The 27,406-nt window shown below is 45.4% G+C and overlaps 1 protein-coding gene across 2 annotated transcripts in view; it reads left to right on the top strand.

Moving 5' to 3' along the window:
- LOC146204626 (Golgi-associated plant pathogenesis-related protein 1-like) overlaps positions 1-27,023 on the top strand; it is a 39,850-nt gene extending 12,827 nt beyond the window's left edge. Inside the window, exons 1-5 of one of the 2 annotated variants that reach the window (XM_084589311.1) lie at positions 18,893-19,022; positions 19,387-19,439; positions 20,104-20,529; positions 24,208-24,337; positions 24,496-27,023. In XM_084589311.1, the coding sequence (XP_084445437.1) occupies positions 18,908-19,022; positions 19,387-19,439; positions 20,104-20,529; positions 24,208-24,337; positions 24,496-24,728 (957 nt within the window). In that variant the 5' untranslated portion in view covers positions 18,893-18,907 and the 3' untranslated portion in view covers positions 24,729-27,023. Of the gene's footprint in view, positions 1-18,892; positions 19,023-19,386; positions 19,440-20,103; positions 20,530-24,207; positions 24,338-24,495 lie in introns of those variants that run through there. The other variant, XM_084589312.1, reaches the window with a different exon arrangement.
- The last annotated feature ends 383 nt before the right edge of the window (positions 27,024-27,406 follow it).

The raw sequence follows: 27,406 nt of genomic DNA, 5'->3' as shown, positions 1-27,406 counted from the left end.
TATTCTTAATATAACAAGCCGTTGTTTTCATTCATTGCGTAAGCAAATTATTATGTTCCTGTGCCACAGTCATTGCAGTACGAAGCTTTTATGCGATAAGAGGAAAGTTGCTGCACAAGCGCCTTTTTAACGGTTGCTCGTCATAGGCTGACCCGTTCTTTCGCGTTGCGCGCTGAATCGGCCGGTTGTTATTGTACCCAGCGCGAAAGTTGAGATGGCGTTATATGATTCGTGCCTGAATAGAAAGTAGTGTGTTCCGACTGTGGACACAAACACAGGCAAATACGCTTGTGTATATCACAACTTCAATTTGAAAACGGCAAGAAATGCTTCTTCCGCTTGTTGTTTATTAAAGCTTCTTTAGAGTGACACTGCATATTTTTGTATGAGAAAGCCACTATAATTGCTTGAAGGTTGCAAACGAATAAAGAAGCCACATAAACTCTGAATATTGTGCATGACACTGTGGGAACTTCTGAAAAATGAAAGCACTCACTTCGTATACAGAGACATTTCTTTACTCTTCAAGTTAGGCAGGTGCCAAAGAATCATAGTTGATTGCTCTGATTGATTAAGGGATTGTGTTCCTCAGGCATCAAGATATGGCATCTGCGAAGCAGCGAGGGCGGAGGGTAGAGAGTGAATCCTCCTTTTCGTGGAATGCGTGACAACATCCGTGCAAGAGGGCCGATCAAGCACCCTTTCTTTTACTGTTCTGTAGTGGGGCACCCATTTAGAGACTGTGTGTTCCGCGCTGTCCTATAAAACGTACCTTGCACCTAAACCGCAGTTAACAGGCCTGCATCGCATTTCAGCAGCATCGACACGCTATCCCTGCGGCCGGTAAGCGCAAACGCAAACTCGTGCGCGGCAGCTTCGGAAATGCCTTAGCCACGGAGGGAACGCATATTCTGTCTTTTCAAAAATTCAAGCGTCACCCGAAGATGCACGACACGCCGAGGAAGTTTATCATGGCGGCTTCTTGACTATCCCCAGTCATATGACACTACAGGGACAGATTGTGTAGGTTGAGGCCGATAGAAGACTGGCCTCTACCAGACCCTCTAGATTCTAGACGGAGCATACTGCCGGCAACGTAAACTATAGCTGAGCTGGGTCTGTGCCGCAGAGGATGGAGCGGGAGTCGAATGGCGCGCCAGTCTCTTTCAGCGTACTCCTCCCTTTCGCGCTGACACCGCCCTGCCGGGCCGCGTCGGACAGGTGGTCGCTGTTGTTGCGTGGCGTAGCACAAAGCGCGTGCCTTCGCTGTCGCCGAAAGTGCGCGGCAGGCATGTGCGAGGACTCGCGGGCGCGACGCTTGTCAGGGCGGAATGCGCACTCGAAACGTGCGCTTTTATCACGGGCAGCTTCATTAACCGGCCCCAGCCTTGTCACCTCAAGCACCCCGCGGAGGACAGGGCAAGGGGTGCTTTAAAGCGAGGATGTGTGGCTCTATATGCCAGTAGTTTCCGAGAGGTTTTTCCACATCGGTCGATGTGTTTTCATAATTATAATCATAAGGAGATCATATTAAAAGATGCTGCATTCAAATTGTTTTTAATGTCTGTTCTTCTGGGAGCATATCGTATCTAGATGTGGCTCCCGTGACTGGCCATGCACTTCCATCATCGGTTCACTAGACTCTGCATTCAGTCGTAGAAACGCATGGTTGATCACCAAATATTCTCCACATTTTCATGACAATTTCAACGCCGACGGCGTGAAAATGAAACGATGACTTCGTCTATCCACGGAATGTGTATCAGACGCCACTAAACATAGAACAGTTGGTGCGTATTTTTCGCAGTATCTTCACTTAGATACAGCCGACTGTGTGTAGTGATATGGAGGAGACACACTTCGAGCTGATATTTTTGTTTTGTTTTTGGCTGAGAAGAAGCACAATATGATTTTCTACTGGAATTCTTTCGGCGGTGGCTTTCTACGTGATTTTCTTGGTTCCGCCCACGTTACGGAATAATCCACGGGCTGATGCATGGTTGCTGCCATGGCAGTAGCTGACGTATATTGTATGAACTCTTCTTGAAAACATAGGTCTGTCTTGGTCTGCCCATGAAGGCTTTCAGCTGCATGGAACACACATCACTTTATGCCATTTTTTTATTCGCTTTTCAACTTACCACGTTTCAAAGACTCGTCTGGTGTCAATCCTTTTTAACTGTGCGTCACCTTTGATATTCATCTTGCGTTAGCTGAAAATTGCTGCGAATGGTGAACAAAGGAAGAAAGAAGGGAGCGAACAAACATAAAAATAAACGAACGCGAAAAACGAGACTGAAACAACAACAACAACAGCAACAGAACAAAAAGAAAATATGTTAGAATGAGGGAAAGTGGATTGTTGCGCACAGCGCTAGAAACACGCACAGATAGGAAGACAAACACACATTGCGCTGAACTGACAGCTGAGCTTTATTCATGAATCATGCCTTTATATGCACAGAGAGTAATCGATAGTACACAACCAAATCCGTCGGGTGACATAAAATGTCACCTTCTCCCTTCCAAAAATGCCTTCTCCTTCGCATTAAGTATTAGGGAAGTGCTGCTCCCACACGTTTCTTTACCTACTCCTATGTTTACTGCCTCAATAATTTCTCTTGCTGTTAGGCCTCGGTTGCGGTCTATTACTTCCGTCTTTTGAAAGCACGGTTCACACTTGCAGTCCTGGCAATAGTCAAAAAGAATGGCAATGGTCAACAATGAATAAAACCTCAGTTGTCAGTTGAGCGCAATGCGTGTTTGTCTTCCTATCTGTCCGTGTTTCTAGCGCTGTTTTAACATAATGTTTGAATAAGTGCGCCTAGGAAACGGGCCACCTGCAATTTCAAATTGAGGAAAGCATTTTCCATGCCTCTCTGAAGAAAAATCATCCCTCTTTAGCATCTACAGGTTTTTTTGAGAATTTGGTAGAGAACAACGCTCAGAAATTTAAAGATACAGAATCCGCGCTTGTCGGCTCATGTCTCGCGACGGCCAAGTGGCAGCGCTGCTACATGGATGTCTGTATAGAGACACCATACAAAGCGGAGTTGACACTACGTGCCGTCAATTTGATGGCCACCGGAACACAAAAGCTTTGTGTCGAGGGGTCGTCCAGGCCGGCCACGTGACGACGTTGCGCACTTGAAAAACATCTGCCGCCTCGGAACATCGCTGAGATCCGAGACCGCGCGAGGCGCCCGAGTATCGCGGAAGCGCCTTATACCTCCGGCCCTGGCCGACGACGCTGCTCGAGGGGACACGCGAGAAGACAATCTGCCGCGAAATCGTCGCCCTTTTTAGCTGCCCAGGCACGTAAGCAGCTCTCAGTCCTTGAAGAAACACACAATGCATGCGGCGTTTTGTTTCGCAATTGGAAGTCCCGTGCCCGTGGCACACATTTTATTAGCCGACTCACTGGGGCGTCACGGCCTGAAGAGCACTTAGGCGATGTAAATGTTTTGTTATTGCTGTATGCCTCATATGCAGTATTCACAGCATGCGCATAATCAGGTGCTCATTGATGGCTATAGGTATTGCAGGCTCATAGAAAGAAAAGGTAGAGGAACGAGGTACCCTGTGCACCAATGCAGCTGTTAGGATGAGTTGCAGGAAGAAGGAGGAACTAGCATTGTTTTTGATGCAAGATTTCCAGCTTGATAAATTGGAGGGAGGTGTTCACGCCATCCTTGAGCCTACTGTGTGGAAGTGCACTTGCTTGATTTTGGTAGCATGCTCACCTTGGCCAAAATCACTGAATTATAGATTGGTGCATAACTCAATAAAATTGCAACGCAGTCGGCGACGCTTCTCTACCAGATTTCATGTGTATGTTCGTTTCATAGAGTTTCACGCTATAAAATACGAGTGTGAAAGTCTGTGAATCAATTCAGGAGCTGCTATTAAGCTTAGTTCGACACCAATACGTGATTAGATATATCCGCAGCGGTCTTCCTCATCCTTGGAGGCACTAGGATATCAAAAGACGCAACAGGTTACCATTAATCTTCTGTTTGGCCAACTGAGGAGTGTCGTCCTTCATTTTCTCCGCTCCGCGAATGGGGTGCGCTGAAAGATGCTACAGGTTGTCATGAACTATTCTTGTGCATGCTACATTATACCGGTTGTTATACGTATCTTCAGCAGAGAGTTCAAACTGAAAGATAATTCCGCCGCTATGGAACCGGATATATGATGTTGGAACTAGTTTAGAGCACCTCAGGCTATTTTTATTTTTCTCTAACTAAATGACAGTGTGTAATTATTTAACTTACGATATATTGGCTCCAGACCCCAAGTGTGATATGTAAAGTTGTAGAGCAACCTCAGAATGATTAATTAATTTATTTCTAGTATGATGCAACACGTAGTTCTTTTTTCTTCCTCGTTCCAACGAAAGACCTCGAAATATGAAAGAATGAACGAGATGCATGGGGCGCCTGCCCACGACTACTTTGCTGCTCTCAAGCATGCGATGGATGGAAAAGGTCGGCTGCAGTGGGATTGCAGCCGAGACGAAACTACACGGTCTTATGTCGGTTGTATATTCTGTTTCAAAAGCTATCTGCCGCACATAAAAATGTATGCCAATCAGGATGACGGGTACAACATGATTGTGTTCCTACCTTCCCGCGCCGCTGTCGCCGAGAGGAGCGTGGGTACAGTCATATAGTTGGCGCTATCATCATCTCTTAGATCACTCTGTCGGTGGTCTGAGCCTGTGGCACTGTGGACAACTTGTGAAGCGGACTATAGGAATTTAGGTATTCGGTTCATGTCGCATGAAGGCTCCAATGCATGCTGCTGGTCAAGCCTTGCCGAAGCAAGAAATCCTCCAAGGCTGCGATAGGAGATAACATCTTTTTGATTCTACTTCACAGAGGGAACGCTCGGCCGCCTGGCCAGGTGCATTCATTTGCGCCTTTAGGCGACAGAGGAGGCTCAGATAATCCAGGCACTTCAATCCGCATGACGATCCGTTGCTTCCCCGTGACGCAGCCACACAGCAGCCATCACGTGTTGATATTTTTGGTTCTTATTTCGCGGGCTTTCTTTGCATCACGAGAAAAAGGACTACGTGAGACATACAGTGAGGAAAGATCAATAGCTGGGCAAGTTGGTAATGGTTCATTGTGGATGGTACAGTGCGAAAACGGGTGAAGGACGGTCAAATGGCGCTCGTTTGTGTGGACTTCTGCCTTTCATCGTTGGTCTGTTTTCGTTCTGTATACCATCCACAATGAGACATATCTCGATGTTAGTTATTCAGTGAGTGGTTTCTGAGAGTGTTCTGCAAATTTGCTGTCACACTTAGGGCCTGCATCCAATATTGAGAAAGTTGAGTGGTTATATAGTAAGTCTGTTAGTTAAAGAGAAAATGAAAATAGCTCAATTTACTCAAAGCTATAGTGCAAACATTATGCATACGGTTCAGTTCACGTCGAAAGTCCCTTTAATTTCGAAAGTCTCGTCTCAAGTTAAGTGGACAAACTGTTTTCCGCAGTAAGTCGTTTTCCTCCACCGCGGTGGCGCAGTGGTTAGGGCGATCGATTGCTGTACCGAAGGCCACGGCGGCCGCTTTTCGATGGAGGCGAAAAGCAAGGCGCCCGCGTGCCGTGCAATGTTGTCAGTGCACATTAAAGAACCCCAGGAGGTCGACATTTCCGAAACCCTCCACTACGGCGCCTCTCTCGTAGCCTGGGTCGTTTTGGGACGTTAAAACCCCATAAATCAAACCAAACCAGTAAGTTGTTTTACCACTGGATGTCAGCCTGAAAACAGGTCTCAGAAAATAGTATAGCTTCGTTCGACTCATTTGTTCGTGAATACATTTCAATTTGAAGCTGACATGTGAATTCTGCGCTGCCAGTCATGTCGCTACATCGCTCAGCAACGGAGTGACGATTTTGCAAGCCTGGACCAAGGACGTTAAGCGCAGGTTGTCCCTGACGCGCAGCGAACCAGCGCGAATGGTGGCGGATCACGTGAGCGTGCGTGACGCGATGTGCGGCAGAACGTTACGACGGCTTGCGACATTTACATGGCAGCTTAGCATTGTCCTCCGCGTACGTGCATCGCCGCATCAGCCGTGAAATAAAACACGGGCTCTTAGTTGGGAAACAATTGCCGCTATTGGACATCTTCCAGGTGTCCTCGTGAAGCTTCAAATGACCCGAGAGCGACGAAATAATATTAAAAAGAACCGTATATATATGAGCTATTATCTCTCGGATCATCTTTTCGCGACCTTGACTGGTTTCGCCGTGCCGACCAGGTGGTTCTCCGCTCATCAGTATGCCTCGCTGAGTACGGGAAACCAAACTGGAACTTCGCAGACAGTGTAGGCTTGTAGAAAGACCACAGATCAAAAGATGAAGCAGTTCATTTCCTACCGCTCTGACAACGAGGACTGCGTATATACGAGGACAAGCCGCCGACGGGGTGACACAGCCAACTCGGAACCGACCGGGGTATCACGGTCGCAATGCAGCGAGAGGCAGGTATGTGTCCAGAGCCCATGTTTAGCGCACCTATCAGCGCAGACAAAAAAAACTCACACCCCGGATTGCTTCGAGGCGTTTTACCCGAGCGAGACGGGAAGATGTCGAGAATGTGTCCGCTTATTCAGCGTTTCGCTAGAACGCAATGATATCGTCATATTTCTCCATCAGTTATTTGGACGGAAAGAAATTAACCTACGGCCTCGCTTCATAGTCAAGTCAGTTTTTTTGCCGTCGCTGGACCTCAGCTTCCTCATGCGAGGGCCTCCTCAGGCGACCTCTCCTCGCTTAGCACGCTTCTTATTTTTTTTTTCCCCACGCGCTCATTTTTTTTCGTGATTTCACGACTCGCCGAGATTTCCGATTGCCTCGCGCACACCACTTTTCGAGAGGTGGCCTGAGCAGAAATGCACGGAAAGCAATGGGCAAGCCCGAGTGTGATCAAGTGGTTAACATTTCGTTTCAAAGACACTGAATAAAATAGTCACTCTGGTTCAGTGCCGTAATAAAACACGCGTTAAAAAGTTTATGACAATGACTTTTGGGGATTATATCCCCAAAATATCGCTTTATGTAGTGGAACCATTAACACGAATACCATTAACGCTCTATTCCATGAATCTTCAATAAAGCCTTTCTCCGAATTTATTGCAGTGTTAACGAAAACAATGAAACATCGATCATTACCGAAATTAGGGCTATTGTGTGTCTGTTTTCCGCAGCATGCCCGCGAAAAAATTCTGCAACGGGACCAGCAATGTAATTTCATTCCGCGCACCGGTCTGGCGTTGCATTCGTGCATGCACGTCGCCCAGTTCACATAAACGCGAAGAACAGCATAGCTAGGACGATCTTGAAAATAAATCCCTTTATCTGCGAATATTATTTGAGCAACGGGGTCTTGTGGTGCGCAAAGTGTACATCAGTATACTAAACCACACATCAGTACAGCGATAATTGTCGCATATATACGTAATAAATTAGGATATGGTTATTATAATGGCTGTTTCTTTTTAATTAGAAATCACCATTCAGTTACCGATGTCCAAGCACGTGCTTCTTTCTATTCGCACAGTCCAGTAGAAGTCAAATCAGTAATAACCGCCGCACAGAGTTCTTCTGTGACAGAAGCCCACTGTCGAAGCTTTTCTTGTTACCTGAATAACAAGATGACAATCAGGCAAAATATACACTCAAGAATTTTGGCGCTTTTGGCTTGCTAGCTTTGCGTAGTAGAATGTCAAAATCTAATTTAGTTTACCGTCCAGAGGAATAAAACACATGCCTCATGCCATGTCTGATGGCTACCAATTCGGTAGTTTTTTTGTTTGTTTTTTTTAATGTTATATCCTACCACCAGCTGAAGGCGCATCTGCATAAAATAAATTTACATTAAACAGTTTTCCTAAGAGAATCGAGACATCCACCACGAAATCTCGAGGCCAGTGTGACAACTAAAAAAAAAAAAAAAAGAAGAAGAAAACACGCAGACTACGCACATATTGTCTGGGCACACACATATACACACTGGCGTAAACGAACACTTTGGAGAGCAAATAGCGCACTTCAAAACACAGACACAGGAGGAAACGACAACACAGCGCTGACTTCAACTGGTTTTTTATTAGAGAGTGACACAATATATATGTACGAAATGTGGGCGCGAAAGAATTGATGACAACTGGTGAGTTTGCACGTGGCGTAAAACACCGAACGCAAAGTTAAAAGGCGCACGATAACAATATAGGTCAAAGCAAGGCAGAACGGCAGGGCTATGAAAAATAAAAAAGAAGCGAAAAAGGGGGAGGGCAATAGGTAAAAACAGTTAAAGATGGCACGATCCGAAGATACGTAAACTAAAATCGAAAAAAAAAGTCAAAAGGGGCATTAAGAGCGATAAAAAACATAAAAGGGGCATTGAGCGCGATAAAAAACACAAAAGGGGCATTAAGAGCGATAAAAGAACCAAAAGGACAATTAAGAGCATTACAAGACCAAAAGGGCATTAAAAACAGAATACCTAAAACAACCAAGGCCAGGCCGCTAGAGGCTGAGGAGTGTACCAGGAATCTAAACATTAAAACTACTGTGCGTCTGGTTCAAATATTCTAACTCGCATTTAGTCAGGGCTATTGAGGGTGTGCTAACACAATTTTTACCTAGCTTTAGAATGTGAGCGGCTTCTATGATTTCGCGTGTGAACTGATGTGCATTTCTCGCAATGACAGGGCATTTATGAAGGGATGGCTCACAGGACTGAGAGGGACATTTTTGGCAGTGAACACCTAGGTTTCTTTTTGTAGTATTGTAAACACTGTTTGAGAGTTCCATAAGTCGTTCGTTTAGGCAACGCCCGGTTTGCCCCACGTAGGCCTTGCCACAGCTCAGGGCAATCTTATAGACGACACCAATTTGGCAGGGAACGAAAGGTGCCTGGTGCCTAACAGGGCAGGCTGGCTTTCGCACCGCCGGGGCATTGTGACTCTGCGACAAAGCTTGGAAAGCTTGTCAGGCGCCGAGAACACAACACGGACGCCTGCCTTTTGCCCAATCCGTTTGAGCCTGTGGGAAATAGTATGAAGGTGAGGCACCACAGCAGCCTTGTGTTGATGCTCAGGAGCAGCTCTCACTTGACCCTCTTTAAGCTTCTGCAAGAGGGAGCCTGCTACTGAGGTCAGCAAATGCTCAGGGTAGCCAGCATTTATCAGCCGCTGAGTTTGCTCTTCGATGCTCCGGCACATAGAGTGTACACAGGACTTCATTAGGGCATTTGTGAAACAAAGGTTCACAATGCCCCTCTTAATAATTAGAATGGGCTGAACTGTAGGGCAACAAGGACTTGCCCCCTCTAGGCTGGTACCACCAGCACAGGTGGTCATCTGCCCTGGATAGCCTTAAATCAAGAAAGCGTAAAGCTCCCTTATCCGGTACCTCATGGGTCAAAACAAGGGGAGAGAGGCACTGTTCAAAGCGAGAAAGCACTTCTGAAACTGAGCTCTGAAAAGTACATTCGTTACTAGCCAAAAGGATTAAGTAATCATCGACGAATCTGAAAATCTTCACAGCAGCTGACGAAGATAGCTGCTGTTCTAACAGTCGGTCATGATGGGCGAGATATATATCACTTAATATTGGAGCAATGCAGGAGCCAATGCACACTCTGCTCTTTTGAATAAAAATGTTTTCATCACATGAAACGAAAGTTGAGCTAAGGTAAACTGTCAAAAGTTCCAAGAAGCCACTCACATGTCCATTTCCGGTTCTTCCGTTTTCTGAAGAAGGTATTCATGATTCGTAAGTTATTGCGCACTGCAGACTCAACTAGTAACTCCCCCCTGCTATTCCTAGAACCAATGCCATAGTCACCTACTGCCTTGTCTCCTGCCTGTTTTTTCCCTACCTTGGCATTGAAGTCGCCCATTAGTACAGTATACTGCGTCTTTACTTTTCGCATTGCCGATTCTACATCTTCATAGACGCTTTCAACTGCCTGGTCATCATAACTACATGTAAATGCATAGGCCTGTACAACCTTCAGTTTATACCGCTTATTAAGCCTAATTACGATGCCTGCAACCCTCTCATTAATACTATAGAATTCATCTATATTACCCGCTATACACTTATTGACAAGGAAACCTACTCCTAGTTGTCGCCTCTCTGGTAAACCTCGATAACATGCCCATCATTCAGTATACAGTATATGCCTCATTCGGCCTCCTAACCTCACTAAGCCCTATGACATCCCATTTCATGCCCTCTAGTTCCTCTAACAGCACTGCTAAACTAGCTTCACTAGCTAGGGTTCTAGCATTAAACGTTGCCAGGGTCAGTTTTCAATGGCAGCCTGTCCAGCGGAGCCAGGCTTTCTTAGCACCCCCTGCTGCGTCACAGGTCTGACCGCCGCCGTGGTCAGTTGTTCCGCAGCCGCTGGTGACTGAGGGCCGGGGTTTTATGGAGCATATCATAGGAGGTTGTGGCCAATTACTGCACCAGGGTGGCCAACTCCTGTTCTGGTGAAGGAGTGCGTTGCCGGAGGTGTTCACCGGCATCAGGTCGCACCCCAAACCTGTGTATGCAATTCCATCGACACGCGGATTTTTTTTTTTCATCCGGTGGGGAATTGCGCGGCACCGGGATTTGAACCCCGGTCCTTTTGCATGCGAGGCGGATGTTCTATCGCTACGCCACCGCTGCGTATTATTGGCCAGCTACCAATCTCTAACCGAAAACAGGATATCCGAAAACAGGTGAATAATGTTAACCTGTAAGATGGTGGAGTAATTTTCCACAAATAACTTTTCAACTATTTAAAATATGTTTTTGCACAATTCATTCAATACATATGCACCAATTCATTCAGAAAGTTCTATCACATTTAGGCATCTGATTACATTTAGAGATTTTTAGAGGTAATGGTCAGCTACAAATCTCTAAATGTAATCAGATGCCTAAATGTGATAGAACTTGCTGAATGAATTGGTGCCTATGTATTGAATGAATTGTGCAAAAACATATTTTAAATAGCTAAAAAGTTATTTATGGAAAAATCTCCACCATCTTACAGGTTAACATTATTCACCTGTTTTCGGATATCCGCCAACAACGGTGCAACTGTGCCGCAGAAGCTGTCTTCATGTCTCAAAAAGCCTGTTTTAAAAAATCAGGGGTCCGCTTTTTTGAAACATCTGGTACATATAGCTACACAGGGTTACTTATGTCCGCGCAAAACGCACAACTGATGCTCTCCTGTTTTCTTTAAAATGTAGAAACAGGTGACGGAAAAAAAAAAATACCCGCGAGTCTAATAACTTTGAAGTGTTAAATTTTCATAGGTAAGAGTCGTGATTACAATCGAATGCCTCACGTTGTGGTTCCTAACGGAGAGACTAAAAATGAAATCGTCTTCATAATGTGTTCAACCCCCGCCATTGTGCAGGATGTACAGGTAATCGGGAAAGTGCGATGCAGTGACCACAGGATAGCCTAAATCTGAAGAAGGAACGCAACAGATTATTAAGAAAGAAACCCATCAACGAATTAGCGGTGAGGGGGAGGGCAGAAGAGTTCAGGATCTCGCTACAGAATAGGTATTCAGCTCTAACTGAGGATGGCGACATTACCCTAGAGGCAAGGAACAATAACTTCAGAGATATCATTACTGAGTGCGCGGTAGAAGTAGGCGGTAGGATAGTTAGAGAGGATACCGGTAAGCTGTCTAAGGAGACGAAAGATTTGATTAAGAAACGCCAGAGTATGAAAGCTTCCAATCCAACAGACCAGATCGAATTGGCCGAGATATCAAAGCTAATCAATAAGCGCAAGGTGGCCGATATAAGGAAGTATAACATGGAGAAAATTGAGCATGCTGTAAAGAACGGGGGAAGCCTTAAAGCGGTAAAGAAGAAATTGGGCATAGGCAAAAACCAGATGTATGCGATGAGGGAGTCACTAATATGGACAAGATAGTCAAAGTAGCCGAGGAGTTCTATACAGATCTCTACAGTAGCCAAAGTAGTCAGGACCGTAAGGAGATTGGCGGTAGGGAAAAACAGTCAGACGTTCCACCAGTGACAAAGGACGAGGTCAAGAAAGCACTAGAAACTATGAAAAGGGAGAAATCAGCTGGAGAGGATCAGGTAACTACAGATTTGCTGAAGGACGGGGGGGATATCGTGCTAGAAAAACTGGGCACCCTGTATACGCAGTGCCTGGTGTCATCGACGGTACCGGAACCATGGAAGAATGCAAACATTATCCTTATTCACAAGAAAGGGGACTCTAAAGACCTTCAAAATTACAGACCAATCAGCTTACTGTCTGTTACGTATAAGGTATTTACTAAGGTAATCGCTAATAGAATCAGGACAACCTTAGACTGCAATCAAGCAAAGGATCAAGCAGGGTTTCGGAAACGGTACTCTACTATCGATCGTATCCATACCATCAATCAGGTGATAGAAAAATGCTCGGAATATAACCAGCCCTTATACATAGCATTCATTGATTACGAAAAAGCATTTGACTCAGTTGAAACCTCGGCGGTGATGCAGGCATTGCGAAATCAGGGGGTAGACGAGCTGTACGTGAAAGTACTGGAAGATATATATAGTGGCTGCACAGCAACCATAGTTCTGCATAAAGAAAGTAACAAAATTCCCATAAAGAAAGGTGTTAGGCAAGGAGACACAATCTCCCCAGTAATATTCACAGCTTGTTTAGAGGAAGTATTCAGAGACTTGGAATGGGAGCAGTTAGGGATAAGGGTAGATGGAGAATACCTCAGTAATCTGCGATTTGCTGATGACATTGCCTTGCTAAGCAACTCGGGGGATGAACTGCAAATAATGATTGATGACCTAGACAGTAAAAGTAGAAAGGTAGGCTTGAAAATCAATATGCAGAAGACTAAGGTAATGTTCAACAGCCTCGGGAAACAGCAGTTTACATTAGGTAGCGAAACACTGGAAGTAGTAAGCGAATATGTCTACTTAGGACAGGTAGTAACCGCAGATCCGGACCATGAAAAGGAAATAACAAGAAGAATAAGATTGGGATGGAGCGCATTTGGCAAGCACTCGCAGATTATGACTAGCAGCTTACCGGTATCGCTCAAGAGGAAAGTATACAACAGTTGCATCTGCCTGTACTCACCTATGGGGTTGAAACGTGGAGGCCAACCCAGAGGGCTATGGAACGAAAAATGGTAGGGATAACATTAAGAGATAGAAAGCGTGCAGAGTGGGTCAGACAAATAACTCAAGTTACCGACATTCTAGTGGAAACTAAGAAGAAGAAATGGACATGCGCAGGACATGTTGTTCGAAGTGAGGATAACCGATGGTCGCTGAGGGTAACAAACTGGATTCCAAAGGAAGGAAAGCGTAGCAGGGGGCGGCAGAAAGTTAGGTGGGCGGATGAGATTAAGAAGTTCGCAGGGGTCAAGTGGATGCAGCTTGCACAGAACCGGGTTAAGCGGAGAAATATGGCAGAGGCCTTTGCCCTGCAGTGGGTATAATCAGGCTGATGATGATGATGAGCTGGCCATTAATAATTGCCATATCAACTTCTTTAATTTTTAATACGTGACTATACTCTCGGCGCTGCGGTTCAACAAGTTTTGGCTCTTTCGAGCCTATTAGACACGTTTTTGAAAACCCCCGATATAAGCACTGCCCCCAGAGCTATCAATTAATTGGTATATTCGATTGTCCTGTCTACTTGCTGGCAGGTATTGGCTTTCGCTCTAACAAGAAACAGCATCATAGTCACGTGACCTGAATTCCAGAGGCTGCTTACAGGCTCCCGCCATCGTCTGTTTTAGCAAACGATGCAAACCATCGTTCACCACGACGCAGTTCTTTCGCTATGATATACCGCGAGCACGGTTGTCTCCAGCGTACGTGTAACACACAGAGGTGCGAATCAGTGAATGCTTTTCGTGAACAGAGTGCGTTTTACAGAACTCGGTCATGACGGGGCTTACTCGCCGTTGCTTCGCGGGATGGTCTTCCAAGGCCGAAGTAGCCCAAATCGCTGCTGTCGAAAGCAAACGAAATCGTTAGCAAAAATATTTGTAACAAGAGTTAGCTGCTGCAGCACATAGCGGCTCGATTGCGACGCTTTTAGGCCTGCAAGCTTAGCACGGGGTGGCAGAGAGTTAAGGTAGGTTGAGGAGAGGAAGCTTGCGGCTATTAAGTGGATGCAGCTGACACAAGACCGGGTTAAATCTAGAGATATGGAAAGGCCTTTCTTCAGCAGTGGGTATAGTCAGGCTGATCGCAGCAGATGATCACGATGATGATGAATTCATGGGAGTCCCTTAAACTTTCGGAAGCAACACGGCTTGGTGGAAAAGAACGCTTTAGCAACCTGACCTTCACGCCATTGATGAAGTTTCTATTACCAGCTCGTGTGAAATTTACACACAGGTATAGGAGTGAGTTCAGAGCACGCCTGAATGGGGCCTTCCAATCTTTTTTTCTTCTGCAATATTTTAAGGACATTAACATAACTATGATCCAACAGTTCGTTGTAATGACTTCCGCGGGAATGGAAAGTCTCACTGGGACATTATGTGGTCATGGGAATTGATTATGATCAGCTGTCGGTTCTGCGTCAATTAAGCGCTGGAGTGTCGCGAACGCAAGCCGGACTGCTAAGCTTTTCCTGCCTGCATCATTGTTAACCCTCGTGGGCGAGTTTCGATTCTTATGCTTCACCTGCACGGTATCGCGAGGCGAAGTCATGTGCTGATCTTGCTTAATTTCTCGGTCTTCGGCGAACTTCGTCAAATAACATAACTATAATATGGCTGATGGCTTTTGTGGAACTATGGCGGAAAGGTAAGTTTTAGCTAGTGTAAACACATCAGCCGGCGTCGACCTTTCGAGTCGCAATTGAGTCGTCGATATCTCGACCTTTTATTGGTTAATAAAAGCAGAAATATTATTACAAGGGAACGGCGGTAACCTAACCTCACCTAACCTAACCTAACCTCCCACCTCCCTCTACAGTGCGTAAGCGATTATTTCCTCGTTGCGCTTCTTTTATTTAAATAGTTTGCCTTCTATTTAGACTCGTGCCTGAAACAGCAGTGACTCTGGAAACTAAAGAAATGTAAGTAAAGAGCACTATAACATGTCAAGGCAGTATTGTTAAAAAAATAAAAACATTATTTCGAGACGTGTCATACTAATTTTCTGACTGAAATTGCTTCCATTTTCGCAATGTCCTTTATTGCACTGGCTAGCTTCCAGCGCACATCATTCGATTTCTTCTTTCCCACTTCGCGTCATCGCCAGCTATTTCATAATTATATGCACGGCGAGGCAACCCTTCCATTAAGAGTGCTTTGGCTGATAAGAGTTGATCAAACATGAGGGACGCCCGCTTTGAAGGTGTGACGTACTGTCGTTATCTTGCGTCCGTACGTATATGCACACATCTAGCGGTCATGTCCACGTCGAAATCACAACTTGACGCGGTTACTAGAAATAGACGCCGTTCGTATTGTTCGCCTCTCACCACTCTCCACTCGGCAATGAGATACAAGTGAATCCAACGCTGACACGGACCCCGTAAGACGTCACTCTCTTACGTTACCAATGTGTCGTTACAACTGGAAGTGTCAAACTGAGCTATATTACAGCCATTCAAGAGAGGTGCAATAAGATGCTTTAACAATGCCTTCCTTTGCGAAACGCCACCTTTAGGGTGCTCTAACAGCCTGGACGAAGTAAGTTCAGGAGCGACCCTGAGTCGAGGCGGATTCTCATGGGCGCCTAAGAACGAAGGGGGCTTTGTGGGGGAAACGTTTGAAGAAACGAATTAGAAATTGTCTTATACGTTTACGCTCGGCTACATAATATGCTATAGTCTGCGAAAGCTCAGAAGAGCGATTACGACACTCGCTAATGTGTTATTACAGCGCAGCTGCTGTGCAAGCGATTCCGGCTGTCGATTGCGCATTTTTTTAATGTCATGTATTGGTCACACTTTATTCTGACATTTCACATTATTTATCGGCATATTTTTTTCCTTATCTTTTCTTAATTTCAGCGTATCTTCGTTTCGAGTATGATCACCTTGTTTTCTGTGAAATGAACGCTTATTTACCGGGTGTCCCAACTGGGCTGTTTCTTGGGCTAGTTGGGGTAGTTTGCTTATTATGGTGAAGCCTGAAAACAGGAACGTCCCTGTCTTTTTTGCGCTTCAGGTTTTCGCCAAGATGAGCGAATGTCTCAGCTAATTTGAGCCAAGGGTTAAAATATAAAATATTTGAAGTAGGCTAGAGAAACCTGTTGCATACGATCTGTCAGCCGTCTTTCGCGTCACGGGCAATTTTTTGTGTTGTAATAATTAGCGAGTTAATTGGATTATTTTTCTGAATGTGTAAATATTTGTTTTAGACACTAAATATGATTTGCAAAGTTGAAGTGTACCTTCTGGAACCCCAATTCCATTATTTGCGGTAACGAAAGCTTCACCTGTATCTTTTTTTTTCTTTCGCGCTTGAAAGAAGACCGCGAAATACAACAAACAAAGCCACGTCATGTCTATCGTGGTTTGAGCGAACAAAATCACCTGCGCTGCGGTGGTAGAAGAGAATAGCGCAGGAGACGGGAGAAGGACGTAGACAACACGAGCGCCAACTAACAACTGAATGTATTCAAAGCATGAGCGTATGAATACACTGAGCGACAGATGCGCAGGAAGGAAAAGGAGAAGAAAGGCCATAACGTTAACACGCAAAGAGGCCATGCTCATCATTAAGAGTTAAGATAGGCAAGCTCGTAGCGCGACAACAAAACAGAAGGTATGTTTGCGCATGAAGCCCCTTTGCGGGCAATGATGAGAGCTTCAAAGATTTCCCTGGTATGTTTTTCAGGGTAACATTTTAGAATGACGCACTGTTCAAAAAGCGGAAGAGAATTCATGGCTTGGGTCTGTGCCTTAGTTGGCCGAGCGTTGCGAATGCTTTGAATACATTCAGTTGTTAGTCGGCGCTCGTGTTGTCTACTTCCTTGTCCCGTCTCCTGCGCTATTTGCTTCGACCATGATCAGTCACCAACTCGCCCAGCAACACACTTCAATGCGCTGCGGTGACTCGACGGCCGCGTTGCAGTGGCAGGCTGGTACGCTGGCGACGGTCGCAGCGAGCTCGCCGCGCTCGCTGCAACTTGCAGTCATATATATGTGCCGGCTGGCTGACGCGGGCGAAGAAACCATCATACACATATCGACCTGCCGCTGCAACGGTGCCTTATAGCCACGGCTCTACTGCCGCATTTTATTTCCTTCATTCAAACCACGGCTGAGGGCAGTACAATCATGGCGCGCTAATGATCTATTCACGTGCGTTTATATATATATATATATATATATATATATATATATATATATATATATATATATATATATATATATATATTTCGCGGTCTTTTCAGCTCGGAAAGAAAACCACGTGAATCTTTCTTTATCGCACGTAATGTAAGGAGGATTTTTGAAAGTCCTCTTTAAATTTGCAAATCATATTTATTGCGCAAAGCCAGCATTTAGTAATTTAGAACAAAAAACGTAATTAACTAATTAATGGTAAAACAAAACAAAAATTGCGCAAGGTGGCTGGTAGCTGTATGCCACTGGTTTTCCTGGCCTATCTTGAATATTCTATTTATAACCCTTGGCTCAAGTTAGCTGGTACACTCAGTATGCACTGTCGTGTGAAGTTCGATCCCGGCTCCGTATTTGAGCCAGCTTCCAATGCACGGCCTTCTGTGTCATATATCAGCTGTTCTTCAGTGGCCGTCACTCAGGCACCAGCCACGCCCACATTAAACGTAAGCAGTAAGGTGGTCCTACATTGAGCGTTACGAGAACCCTGCGCGACCTCCGCTCTGAGTCGTAAAAGAGATCAAGCAACCACGGACGCTCTGTGCACCACGTGCACCACTGGTCGCAAGCTTATGGAATGTACTTAATGTCATACGTAAGCGGATCACACCAATATTATCTTATTTCTTTGTTTGCAAGAGAAGGCGCGACATTATTTCGCACATTCCAACATAAGTGTGGACCGTGTGGAACAATGAGAAACACAACCAACGCACCCAACGTACAACCGCAGCCGGCATAATTCTATTTTGTTGTTCAACTTCAAAAACATAATTCAATGGTATAATTAGCGAGGAATAAAAAAAAGCAATTCTTTTCTTTCGATTTTATCCTGCTCCCGTTGGCCACCGCGCCGACTGAAAGGCACCGCTGCTGACGGGAGAGTACCGTGAAGTTGCTTGAGCTGCAGACGAAAAGCAGAGAGAAAGAAAACGAAAAACAGTAGAAATCGAAACTTTCTCTTACTTATACGCAAAATATTATTTTCTTACATGAAGATCCTGGTGTTGTATCAAACAAACCATCTCGCACAGCTACCCGCTAGACTTGTACGTATTCGATGATACTATATGACCGTGCTGGTAGCCAGCTTGAGCTTGAAGTACACAGGGAGAGGGGCTGACCAGCCGGCATCTGTTTGAGAGTTCATGAATGGCAGTTTAGCGCGCACGAAGTTCCAGGCATCGCGGCAAATGCGTGGCAGACTTCCCGGCGCTGGCATAGAGCGTTTCCGGTCTCGGATATGGGGCAGGGGCGTAATGTCACGCCACTTTAGAGTAAATATCGAGGCGAGTAACGCACCACGCCCCTTATTCAGGAGCGGATTGTTACCGGGAAAAACAGAAGAAAAGAAAACCAACGGAGTTGCACAAAGGGTTGCATATTTGGTATCGCCTTCTGTACTGTTATTTCCGTGTCTGATCGCAACGGCTGACGCGCTGTGGCAATATCAGGACTCGAAGGCAGCCTTAACCTGCTGATAAGAGAGCCATAAAGCTGAGCCCCAAATGGACTCCGGGAGAATAAAGCCCGCGATACATTCGACAGCGCGCTATCCGCGGGTAACAGTCGGCTATAACGCTTTGTGCAGGCAGGGACAGACGCACGCTTCCTCGATCGCGAGTGAGTATGCGAACTACAATAGCTATGGAGTTTACCTGTGTTAGCTGACAGGAGGGCGTTCTGGTATTCCGGGCGTTCTCTATACGGGCAGCTATCATGCGCGAGTATCAAGCACGCCAACTTTCTGACAGCGACTGACGGTGACAGAATTAAAAGCGTTAGATGTTTAGTGCACTGATAACAGGTTATTTATTTTCCAGGAACTGTTATGCTTTGCAAAATGAACACGAAGGACGGAAACAGACAGGCGCTATCCTTTCCGTCCTTTGTGTTCCCTTTGAGCTATTGTTTTCATCATAAACGTACACCAACTCGCCCAACTTTTTGCAATGCTTTATTCGAGTTTCTTCTTTCTTCTGCGCAGAGATGTCATCTGGCAACCAGTCTTTTCAGCAAACAGTGACCCGTGTAGATGGGGTGAGTGAGTGCTGCCGTTCTTCATTATCCGTTCTTTCTTAGCTACCTTTCTTCGATATAGTCTTCAGTGCTAAGAAAGCATGAAAGGGGTTTGCTGAACGGCTTACTTTTAAGTGTTTTTCGCGTGTTGTGCAATGAGGATAACAGAAGTGGTAGTGTTCAGCGTCTTGGTTTATCGCCCGTAGCAAGAAACATGAAGCTCTTGAGTAAACAAAGCTGACCGTATTCTTCACTATATAGGGTAGAACAAAAAAGCGCCGCAGTTCCAGTCAACAGCCCTGTAAATTCTTTCAAGGGCTCTGTAAAACCGTTCAGCAAATATTTAAATATATCGATTAAATTATGAGAAAACTCGATTATTTCGCTTTTCTCCATGCATAGTTGGTCAAATCTGAAATGTCAAGAAGGAGATTTGATCCTCCAGGTTTCTCACACTTCGAAACCTAAAGGCAGCATTGGCGTCCTTGCCAATGCTTTAGCGGCCTTCATGAGGTAGCAGAGCCCAGGCGCTGCACTCTCAAGCTCACTGTTAGATCCGTCTTGCTTCATTTATTCACGAATTCTATTTAGATTACGTTCTGATCAAATGAAGAGTTGGGCTCGGCTCCTAATGCTGTTCATCACGATCTTTAGCCAGAGTGGTACCGTTTTTTTGTGTCACCAGGGTGTGGTTACCACGTCGACCAGAACGACGCAGCGCATCGTCCAAGTCTCGGAGACTTCGGGTTACCCAGGTGACCAGTTTCAGGCGGGCCACCACGTAAAAAGAACCGTGGTGACGCGAACCATCAAGCAGCACGCGGATGGCACTGAGGAAGTGGTCGAGGACGTGGTCACTGACGACGGCGTCCCGCGCATCCAGGACAAGCCCAAGAAGGGTCTGTTCGGATTCCTAGGTGGCAAGAAGGGCAAGACCAAGGTCACTATCGAAGAGGCACCCAGCGATCAAGAGGCTACAAGCAGGCTCATCAGCGACCGCAAAACCCCGACCAAGCCTCTCAGCGACAAGGAGTTCCGGCAGGACAGCCTCAAGTGGCACAATCACTACCGTGCCATCCACGGTGTTCCGCCGCTCAAGCACAGCGATGAGGTCAGAGCAGCAGAGGGTGCTTTAGAAGAATATCTTGCTAGCCGCCTTTCGAATTGTCTAAGACTTTAATGGGTTAGATCACAAAGCGTCACTGCTTATGCGCTGACTTGACATAGTATTCACGTTTTACCCGTCTCCGTGCAATGGCACATGAGCTTCGTGGTGGACGCAAAAACAATACAATCGTGCCTCAATAATATGACCCCCGTTAATATGGACGACTCGAATTATGGAGAATATTTCTGAGAAACAAACTTTTTTAATGTATTTGGTCCTCGTTAATATGGAAACTCGCTGTCCGGACAATGGACAAGAGAAAAATGCACGGAGCTCATTGGGACCCATGTAGGTTGGTTGGTTTGTGAGGTTTAACGTCCCAAAGCGACTCAGGCTATGGGAGACGCCGTAGTGGAGGACTCCGGAAATTTCGACCACCAGAGGTTTGTCGCGTTAATATGGACAGAAATGAGAACACATCCTTATACTTCTCCACCAAAATGTTTCATTTTCTGCGCTTTGAGTGCGCGCTACTTGAGGAAAGCAATTAGGACGTGCAAATCACTAAGTAATGTCCCTTTTCTTATCTGGTTTGATGTTTACAGTGTGAAGTAGTCTAGCTAGCCGATGCACCTTACCATTTTCCGTATCGCATGAAGGGCTGCGATGAAAATTCTCTCGGCAGCTTGTGCGGAGTAGAAAACCAAATTAATCAGCATTTAGGCAACTTAGCGCTGATATCAGCAGCAGTTCGTGGAATGTGAACAGTTGTAATAGAAGTTTTCATTGATCCACAAGGCGTGATAAGTTATATATCACGTATACCGGTAGACGCACCAAGTACAATATTTTATTTTGAAGCATAAATGTGACCGTGATAATGGCTTGTGTAGTTCCTCAAATTATGTCTATAGCCTAAAATTCAGTGCCCACCACTTTGAACAAAAGCGGATCGTAATTATAGCTTGTTTTTTAGTATCTTTTATTCCAGATTCGTTATTATGTAAACTCGCTTTATGGACAGTTTTTATCGGTAATCAAATTGTCCATATTAACAAGGCATGACTGTAGTTACCTTGAAAGTTTCTTTAGTTTCTTTACTTAGGACGACGTAAACTGCGTACCACACTACTCGAATTTATAGTTCGAGTGACGCAAGGGTGATGTTTGTTTCTCTTGGTGTAATGTAACGGCTTTGTGCAGTATTAAATGCCATAAAGGCACGGAAGCTCGTACGTCCAACCAATGTCTTACTTTTACGGCGGAGTGCAAGTTATTTGTGTCGAAGTAAAGGCTGATTACTGTGAAAATTATATCGTAAAGCAATTCATGCAGCCAACACAAGTAACAGGACAGTGCCCAGGTTTTCAAAGCTGCTCGAATGTTTTCGTGCATGCAAGATCACTTTGTGATTGCGCGGTGCTTGCGCACCGGGCATTTGAGATTCCCAACGAGACCCTAACATACCACCTCTTTTATGCCACTAACGAGCCGCCCTTACATGTGAAGGCGACAAGGACAACTTCGTTATCTTGGCGCCATATTCAGGAGCTGTGCAAAACGTGAACATTCAAATCGTGCGTCGCTTGCGGCTCTGGAATGCAGTGCGCTTTCGAAGTCTGTTATCGCGGTATAGACCTCTGACGGTTCGTTGCCTGGCTGTCTGTTGAGAAAGCCGTTATTTGTCGCTTGCCGTTGTGACGGCTTTGTTTTTTAGCGCCATCGTGAAATTTGAAAGTTATAACTTTTCTCCTTACGTTGTAGTCCTTAGAAGTTAACTGCAACCATACTCGATTTATGTCGCGCATATATTGGGCTGTCATAAAACAAACGCCGCAAACAGAATGCTGATAAATGTTGCCGCGATGTATAAGTCTATAGTATCTGATCAATTTATTCAATTAATCAGGCAGGTGTTTCGATAACTTTATGACTCAGAGTATAGCAACGCCGAGAGACAAACACTGACTCACAAATTGATTTTTGCTTTTTATTGGAAGAAACTTTGTTGGCGAGGGCGTACCGTTTAGACATAAGCAAGAAGAAAAAGAGACATGCCCATCATATCCTCGGATGTAAAAAAAAATGCACAAACAATATGGCCTTGCCATGATGCGCGCACCACTGAAGGACGTCTTCCGGACAAATAACCAGTCTTTTTATCACTCAGTTTTATGGGGGGATCACATATGAAAATATCTTCGTTACTGTGAATACTGCAGTCTTTTTTTTTTCATGCGTTAATTATCTTTATGCGTAATGAGGATGACGGTGTGAGAAAATGAAGAACTATATTTATTTTTCTTAATGAATCAGACAACAGCAATTATTGCGCTCACTTCGCCTAAAATTCATGCCCCTTCCCGTTCGATAGATAGACGCCACTTCGCAATTGCGATCCTCATGATTGATTTCGTATCGCCCTATGTTCTTTCACAGTTTTTACCCTAAACTGTTAAATTAGGAATTAGTGTCAACTTATTTAAATCGCGGACATAACTTTCATTTGTTTGCGCCTGCAAACTCCTGCCAATTACTATCAGCCAGAAAATCACGCTGATGTGAACTGGCATGCTGACAATTGGCAGAGCAAGCAGCACCGGAGGCACGAAGCCACCAGGACAGACGTACGGGTCTAGCGGCTTTTTCAGCATTTCGCTAGCGTCGTCCGTATGAGGTGCTTTCCTCAAGGTCGTTACCAACCCACCTAGTTTTTCGAATTCCTAAACCTGCCATGAATGAAGCAGATTTCAAAGCCGAGCCCAAAAATACGAGCAAGGAAAGGAATGACGGCCGATCTAGCGTGGTTAGGCCGAATGCGAATTAAGTACACTTAACACAGTTAGTTTTCTCTTCAGTTTCGGTTTCCGGAGGCACACGCCCATTAGCATGCAGTCGTAGGCTACTAAGTTATGCGAAAGACCACCAAAGATCACACATGCCAGACTAGTTGGTTCATCACAAGGCATAACAGCGCAAGCTACGCAAGGCCAAGAGCGTGTCTCGCCTTCTTTTTTCTCCTCCTGCAGCTTGCGGTGGTCTTCTACTCGAAATAGGTACATTGCCCCGCTTTAAACAAGCCGTGCGAAAGTGCCTGCGTGGCCTATAGGAGCAGCGTATAGGAATTATAATCCAAGTGTCCCAGTGGGTTCGATTATTCTCTCCAAAGTGCTGCCCAAAGTGGCAGCACCAGCCTTCCTAGTTTCGGACTGAGATAGGCGAAATCAGTAAATAGGCCGTAGAGCTACCACATTGAAAGAATTCACAGCAGCGATCAATGCCGGAGTAATATTTCTCAATGCACGTGGTTGCTTGGGCGTCTTATTTAGCCGAAAACGTACCCGAACCCGTGGAATACAGCTACTACTATCCAGGGCAATACACTAACAAATGCATATTGTGCCGAGAAAAGGCAAACCTTGCATACATTCTATGGGAGTGCAACCCGGCGGCAAACAAGGACAGAAAGATTATAAATGAGGTGCAATGGGAGACCCTTTCGCTCTGCTCAGACCCAGACGACCGACACTATATCTAGCTGTGAAACTGGCCGAAGACGACGCCAGTTCCTGCCAGTTCCCAAAAGGAAGGGGAGGGGGGGACAAATCTCTCTATTTCCGTTTTGGACACAGTTATTTGGACATTGACTCACTCGTGGCAACTCCCACCTTCTCCTTACAGTTGTGCCGATACGCACAAGAGTGGGCCGATACACTGGCCAAGAAGGACACGTTTTGTCACCGCCCAAATAACAAGTACGGCGAGAACATCTACATGGCCTGGTCATCAGACCCCACCAAGGAGGTGACAGGTGCGCAATCACTTTTGTCCTCCTTGTGAAGCTATTTAAAAACTCGTGCGTTGCTTGCGCATTTACTTTCAGCCTTCGCTCTCTTAAAATTTTGAACTGCGATCTAAAATTCGCGTCAAACCTAAAGCTCTGTCTATTACTGTCTGTTATGGCCGCAGGACGAGAGGCGGTTGATTCGTGGTACAGCGAGATCCAGCAGCACCAGTTCGGCTGCGAGCCCCGCAGTCTCGGCTCCGGCCACTTCACCCAAGTCGTGTGGAAGGCCAGCACCGAGCTCGGCACTGCTCGCGCGCGCACGGCAACGGGCAAGCTGCTCGTGGTGGCCAACTACAACCCCGCTGGCAACCTCATCGGCAGCTTCGCGCAGAATGTTCCCGCGCCCAAGAAGTGAATGAACTGCCCCATAACGACTAGGCGCGTGGACTGAGGGCTCGCGTACCGTCGAGAGCGATGGACATTTGCTGTGTGTAGATATTTTTCGCTGCGAACTACTGCCGACAAAGCAGCTCAGCGTATTTGCTCGGCAGCCACGCTCCTGGAAGCACATTTGTTCATGCAGTATTATTTGGTCCACGAAAAAAAGCTCCGGCTTGAAAAACGGTAGTGTGAACGGGAACGAGGACCGCATGTTTGTGATGATGAATGAACCAGTATGCTAGCAGTAGAATGCGGTTAGCCGTAACTTACAATAGAACTCGTTTAATTTCGTGCACGTTGCCTGCAGGCCATGGAGGAAGCAGTTAAATTAATGAAAACATTCTACGCTGATAATCTAATGCAGGCCGGAGATATATGCTCGTAATTGCGATTCGGGCGTTATGGTGTGGCCCTGCCAGCAAAATACAAAAATGATAGCTATAAAACAGCCAACTAGGGAGGGCTGGGAAGCGGCCCTGTCCAGCTCGGACCTGGAGGCCCCTGCGTGTCCTGGTCCAGAGAGCTCGGGTAGCGGCGGCGGCCAATGGCGTCCCGGAATAGGGTCTGGCACTGAGCTCCACAACAAAACGCACCTCCCTTCCCAAATCATATCATCGTAATTATATGTTTTCTCCCCCTCCTCCTCCTGCCAACGTGACATTTTGGAGCTTGAATTTGCTTAACGTAAGCAACTATAACTGCAGTGCGAAATGAACGCCGCAGAGCTGTGGAATTGCGATATTTTAAAGCCATTTATATGCGATCATAAAATATTTTAATAGGACTTGATTGTCGGAATTATGACCCTGTGCCAAACATTTCTTAATATAGGACTTGTTTCAAAGAGGTGCCAAAAAAAAAAAAAAAAAACGACCTAAATGAAGGACCCGCCAATTCATGCAGATCTGTACCCAATTTTGTCGTGCACATTTTATAGACGAGACAACTGTAGCGCTTGCACAGTTGAAGAGATTTTAATTCTAAACGAACGAGTATTGCGTGCTGACTGGAAAGCTGATTCTTCCTACAGAAGAAAGCGTGTGCAAGTCCGACGCTACAATTCAATTCTACTTTTCTCGTGAGCAGGGAAACAAGCGCAGCAAAGCTGCCAATAGCGCGAAATAGGTGGATATAGTGTAACAACACAGCGTGGCAGAGGGCGCTAAGAGGAAATAAATCTGTTTAATGTTTTAGCCCAAATAGATGCCGTTGAGCAGTAAATCTGTGCTTATTTTGTGCGCACGCAAACATTCTAATGTTTATCGTTTTATGCGAGCATTCTAAGAGCCAAATACTGCTGAAAACACAGGAGGTCAGGTGTGTTCTCTTTTTACAATTTAGTTTTCGATGTGTATATTGCGATTTGCACACATCTCTCCACCGAAATTGTATTTGAGAGTGCCCTGCAAAGAACTGGCTTTTAAACATTAGATAGATCTAGATACGCCAGTCTGTTTTGAAACCGCACTGTGTTCACTATCTTTCGATTGAGTGCGTGTAACGAGACAGATTCATTTGAATTCATAAACCGAGCCTACTTATGCTTACAAGACAAGTTTTGCGATGGTCGAATTTAAAGAAGAAAAAAAAAAAAAAACAAGGACCATGGTGTAGCAATTTTAAAGGAATATTGGCTGAGTCTGCAGGATCGGGTGTTGACGTGTGCGAAGAATTGCTGATTATCTGATTGCGAAAAAAAAAAAAAAAAAAAAAGCAGCGACGTTGACGCTCCAGCTTCCTAGATATCTCGCCACTCACTCGGCACTGCCCAAAGTCATTATGTCAGGAAGAAGGGGTTTATTACATATCCCCCTCCTTGACCTCAGCAAGAGCATGAAAATTTAGCAGCACCCTTCTTTGCTACGATTGTGTTTGCTTGAGTGTATTCCATAGAAGCCATTGTATGCCTTTTATACAAATGAGTATCGTTGCATGATCATCTATGCAAATTAATTATCTGCATTTATTGCATACGAAAGGCGTATTTCGCTTTAGCACACGAGGAACAAATAATTTCTGATCGCGGAAACGATTCCTTTCGCTAAGAGCGGTATTTAAACGTTGACCCGACGCCAGGAAACGTATTGCATATGTGCCACTATAGGTGACTTCCAATGCGTTTCTAATGGCAAGCGCAACATTCCACCCATAGACACACGTTGCATCTAGTGCACCAGTGTAGGGCTTACTGTGGCAAATTGGGTCACCAACCAAAGATCCATGTATTCTTTATTGTATTCTCTTTTCAATAAAAAATTGTTTTGTTGGACTAGTTTGCAATTGCTTCTTTTCTCCCGTCCCTCGCAGGTAGGATAAGTTACGCAAGTGGCACCTTGAAGCAACACAACGATACCAAAGGCTACACGATTTCACCGCTGTAAACGAGACTCCCGCGCTTGAAGCACCACGCAGTTTGAGCCACACTTAAAAGCGCACTTGTGCACACTTTGCCAAAAATATAAAGGCCACCTAGTTCAAACTGGGCCAACTATAGCTGAGTTCTACCATACCATCATACCTGTCCTTGAACCATTGAACACAGGAGGTGTGAGGCCGATAGTTTTCCTCACCAATGACAAAGCCCGGAGATATAAAACAAGCTGCATTTCATCGATCAAGAAAGAATCTTGTCCACAAAGTACATGCCAACTT

Source organism: Amblyomma maculatum, chromosome 1 (genome assembly GCF_055883805.1).
Source record: "Amblyomma maculatum isolate TAMU_Amacu chromosome 1, ASM5588380v1, whole genome shotgun sequence".
Taxonomy (NCBI): domain Eukaryota; kingdom Metazoa; phylum Arthropoda; class Arachnida; order Ixodida; family Ixodidae; genus Amblyomma; species Amblyomma maculatum.
This window is presented reverse-complemented; position numbering and strand designations above follow the sequence as displayed.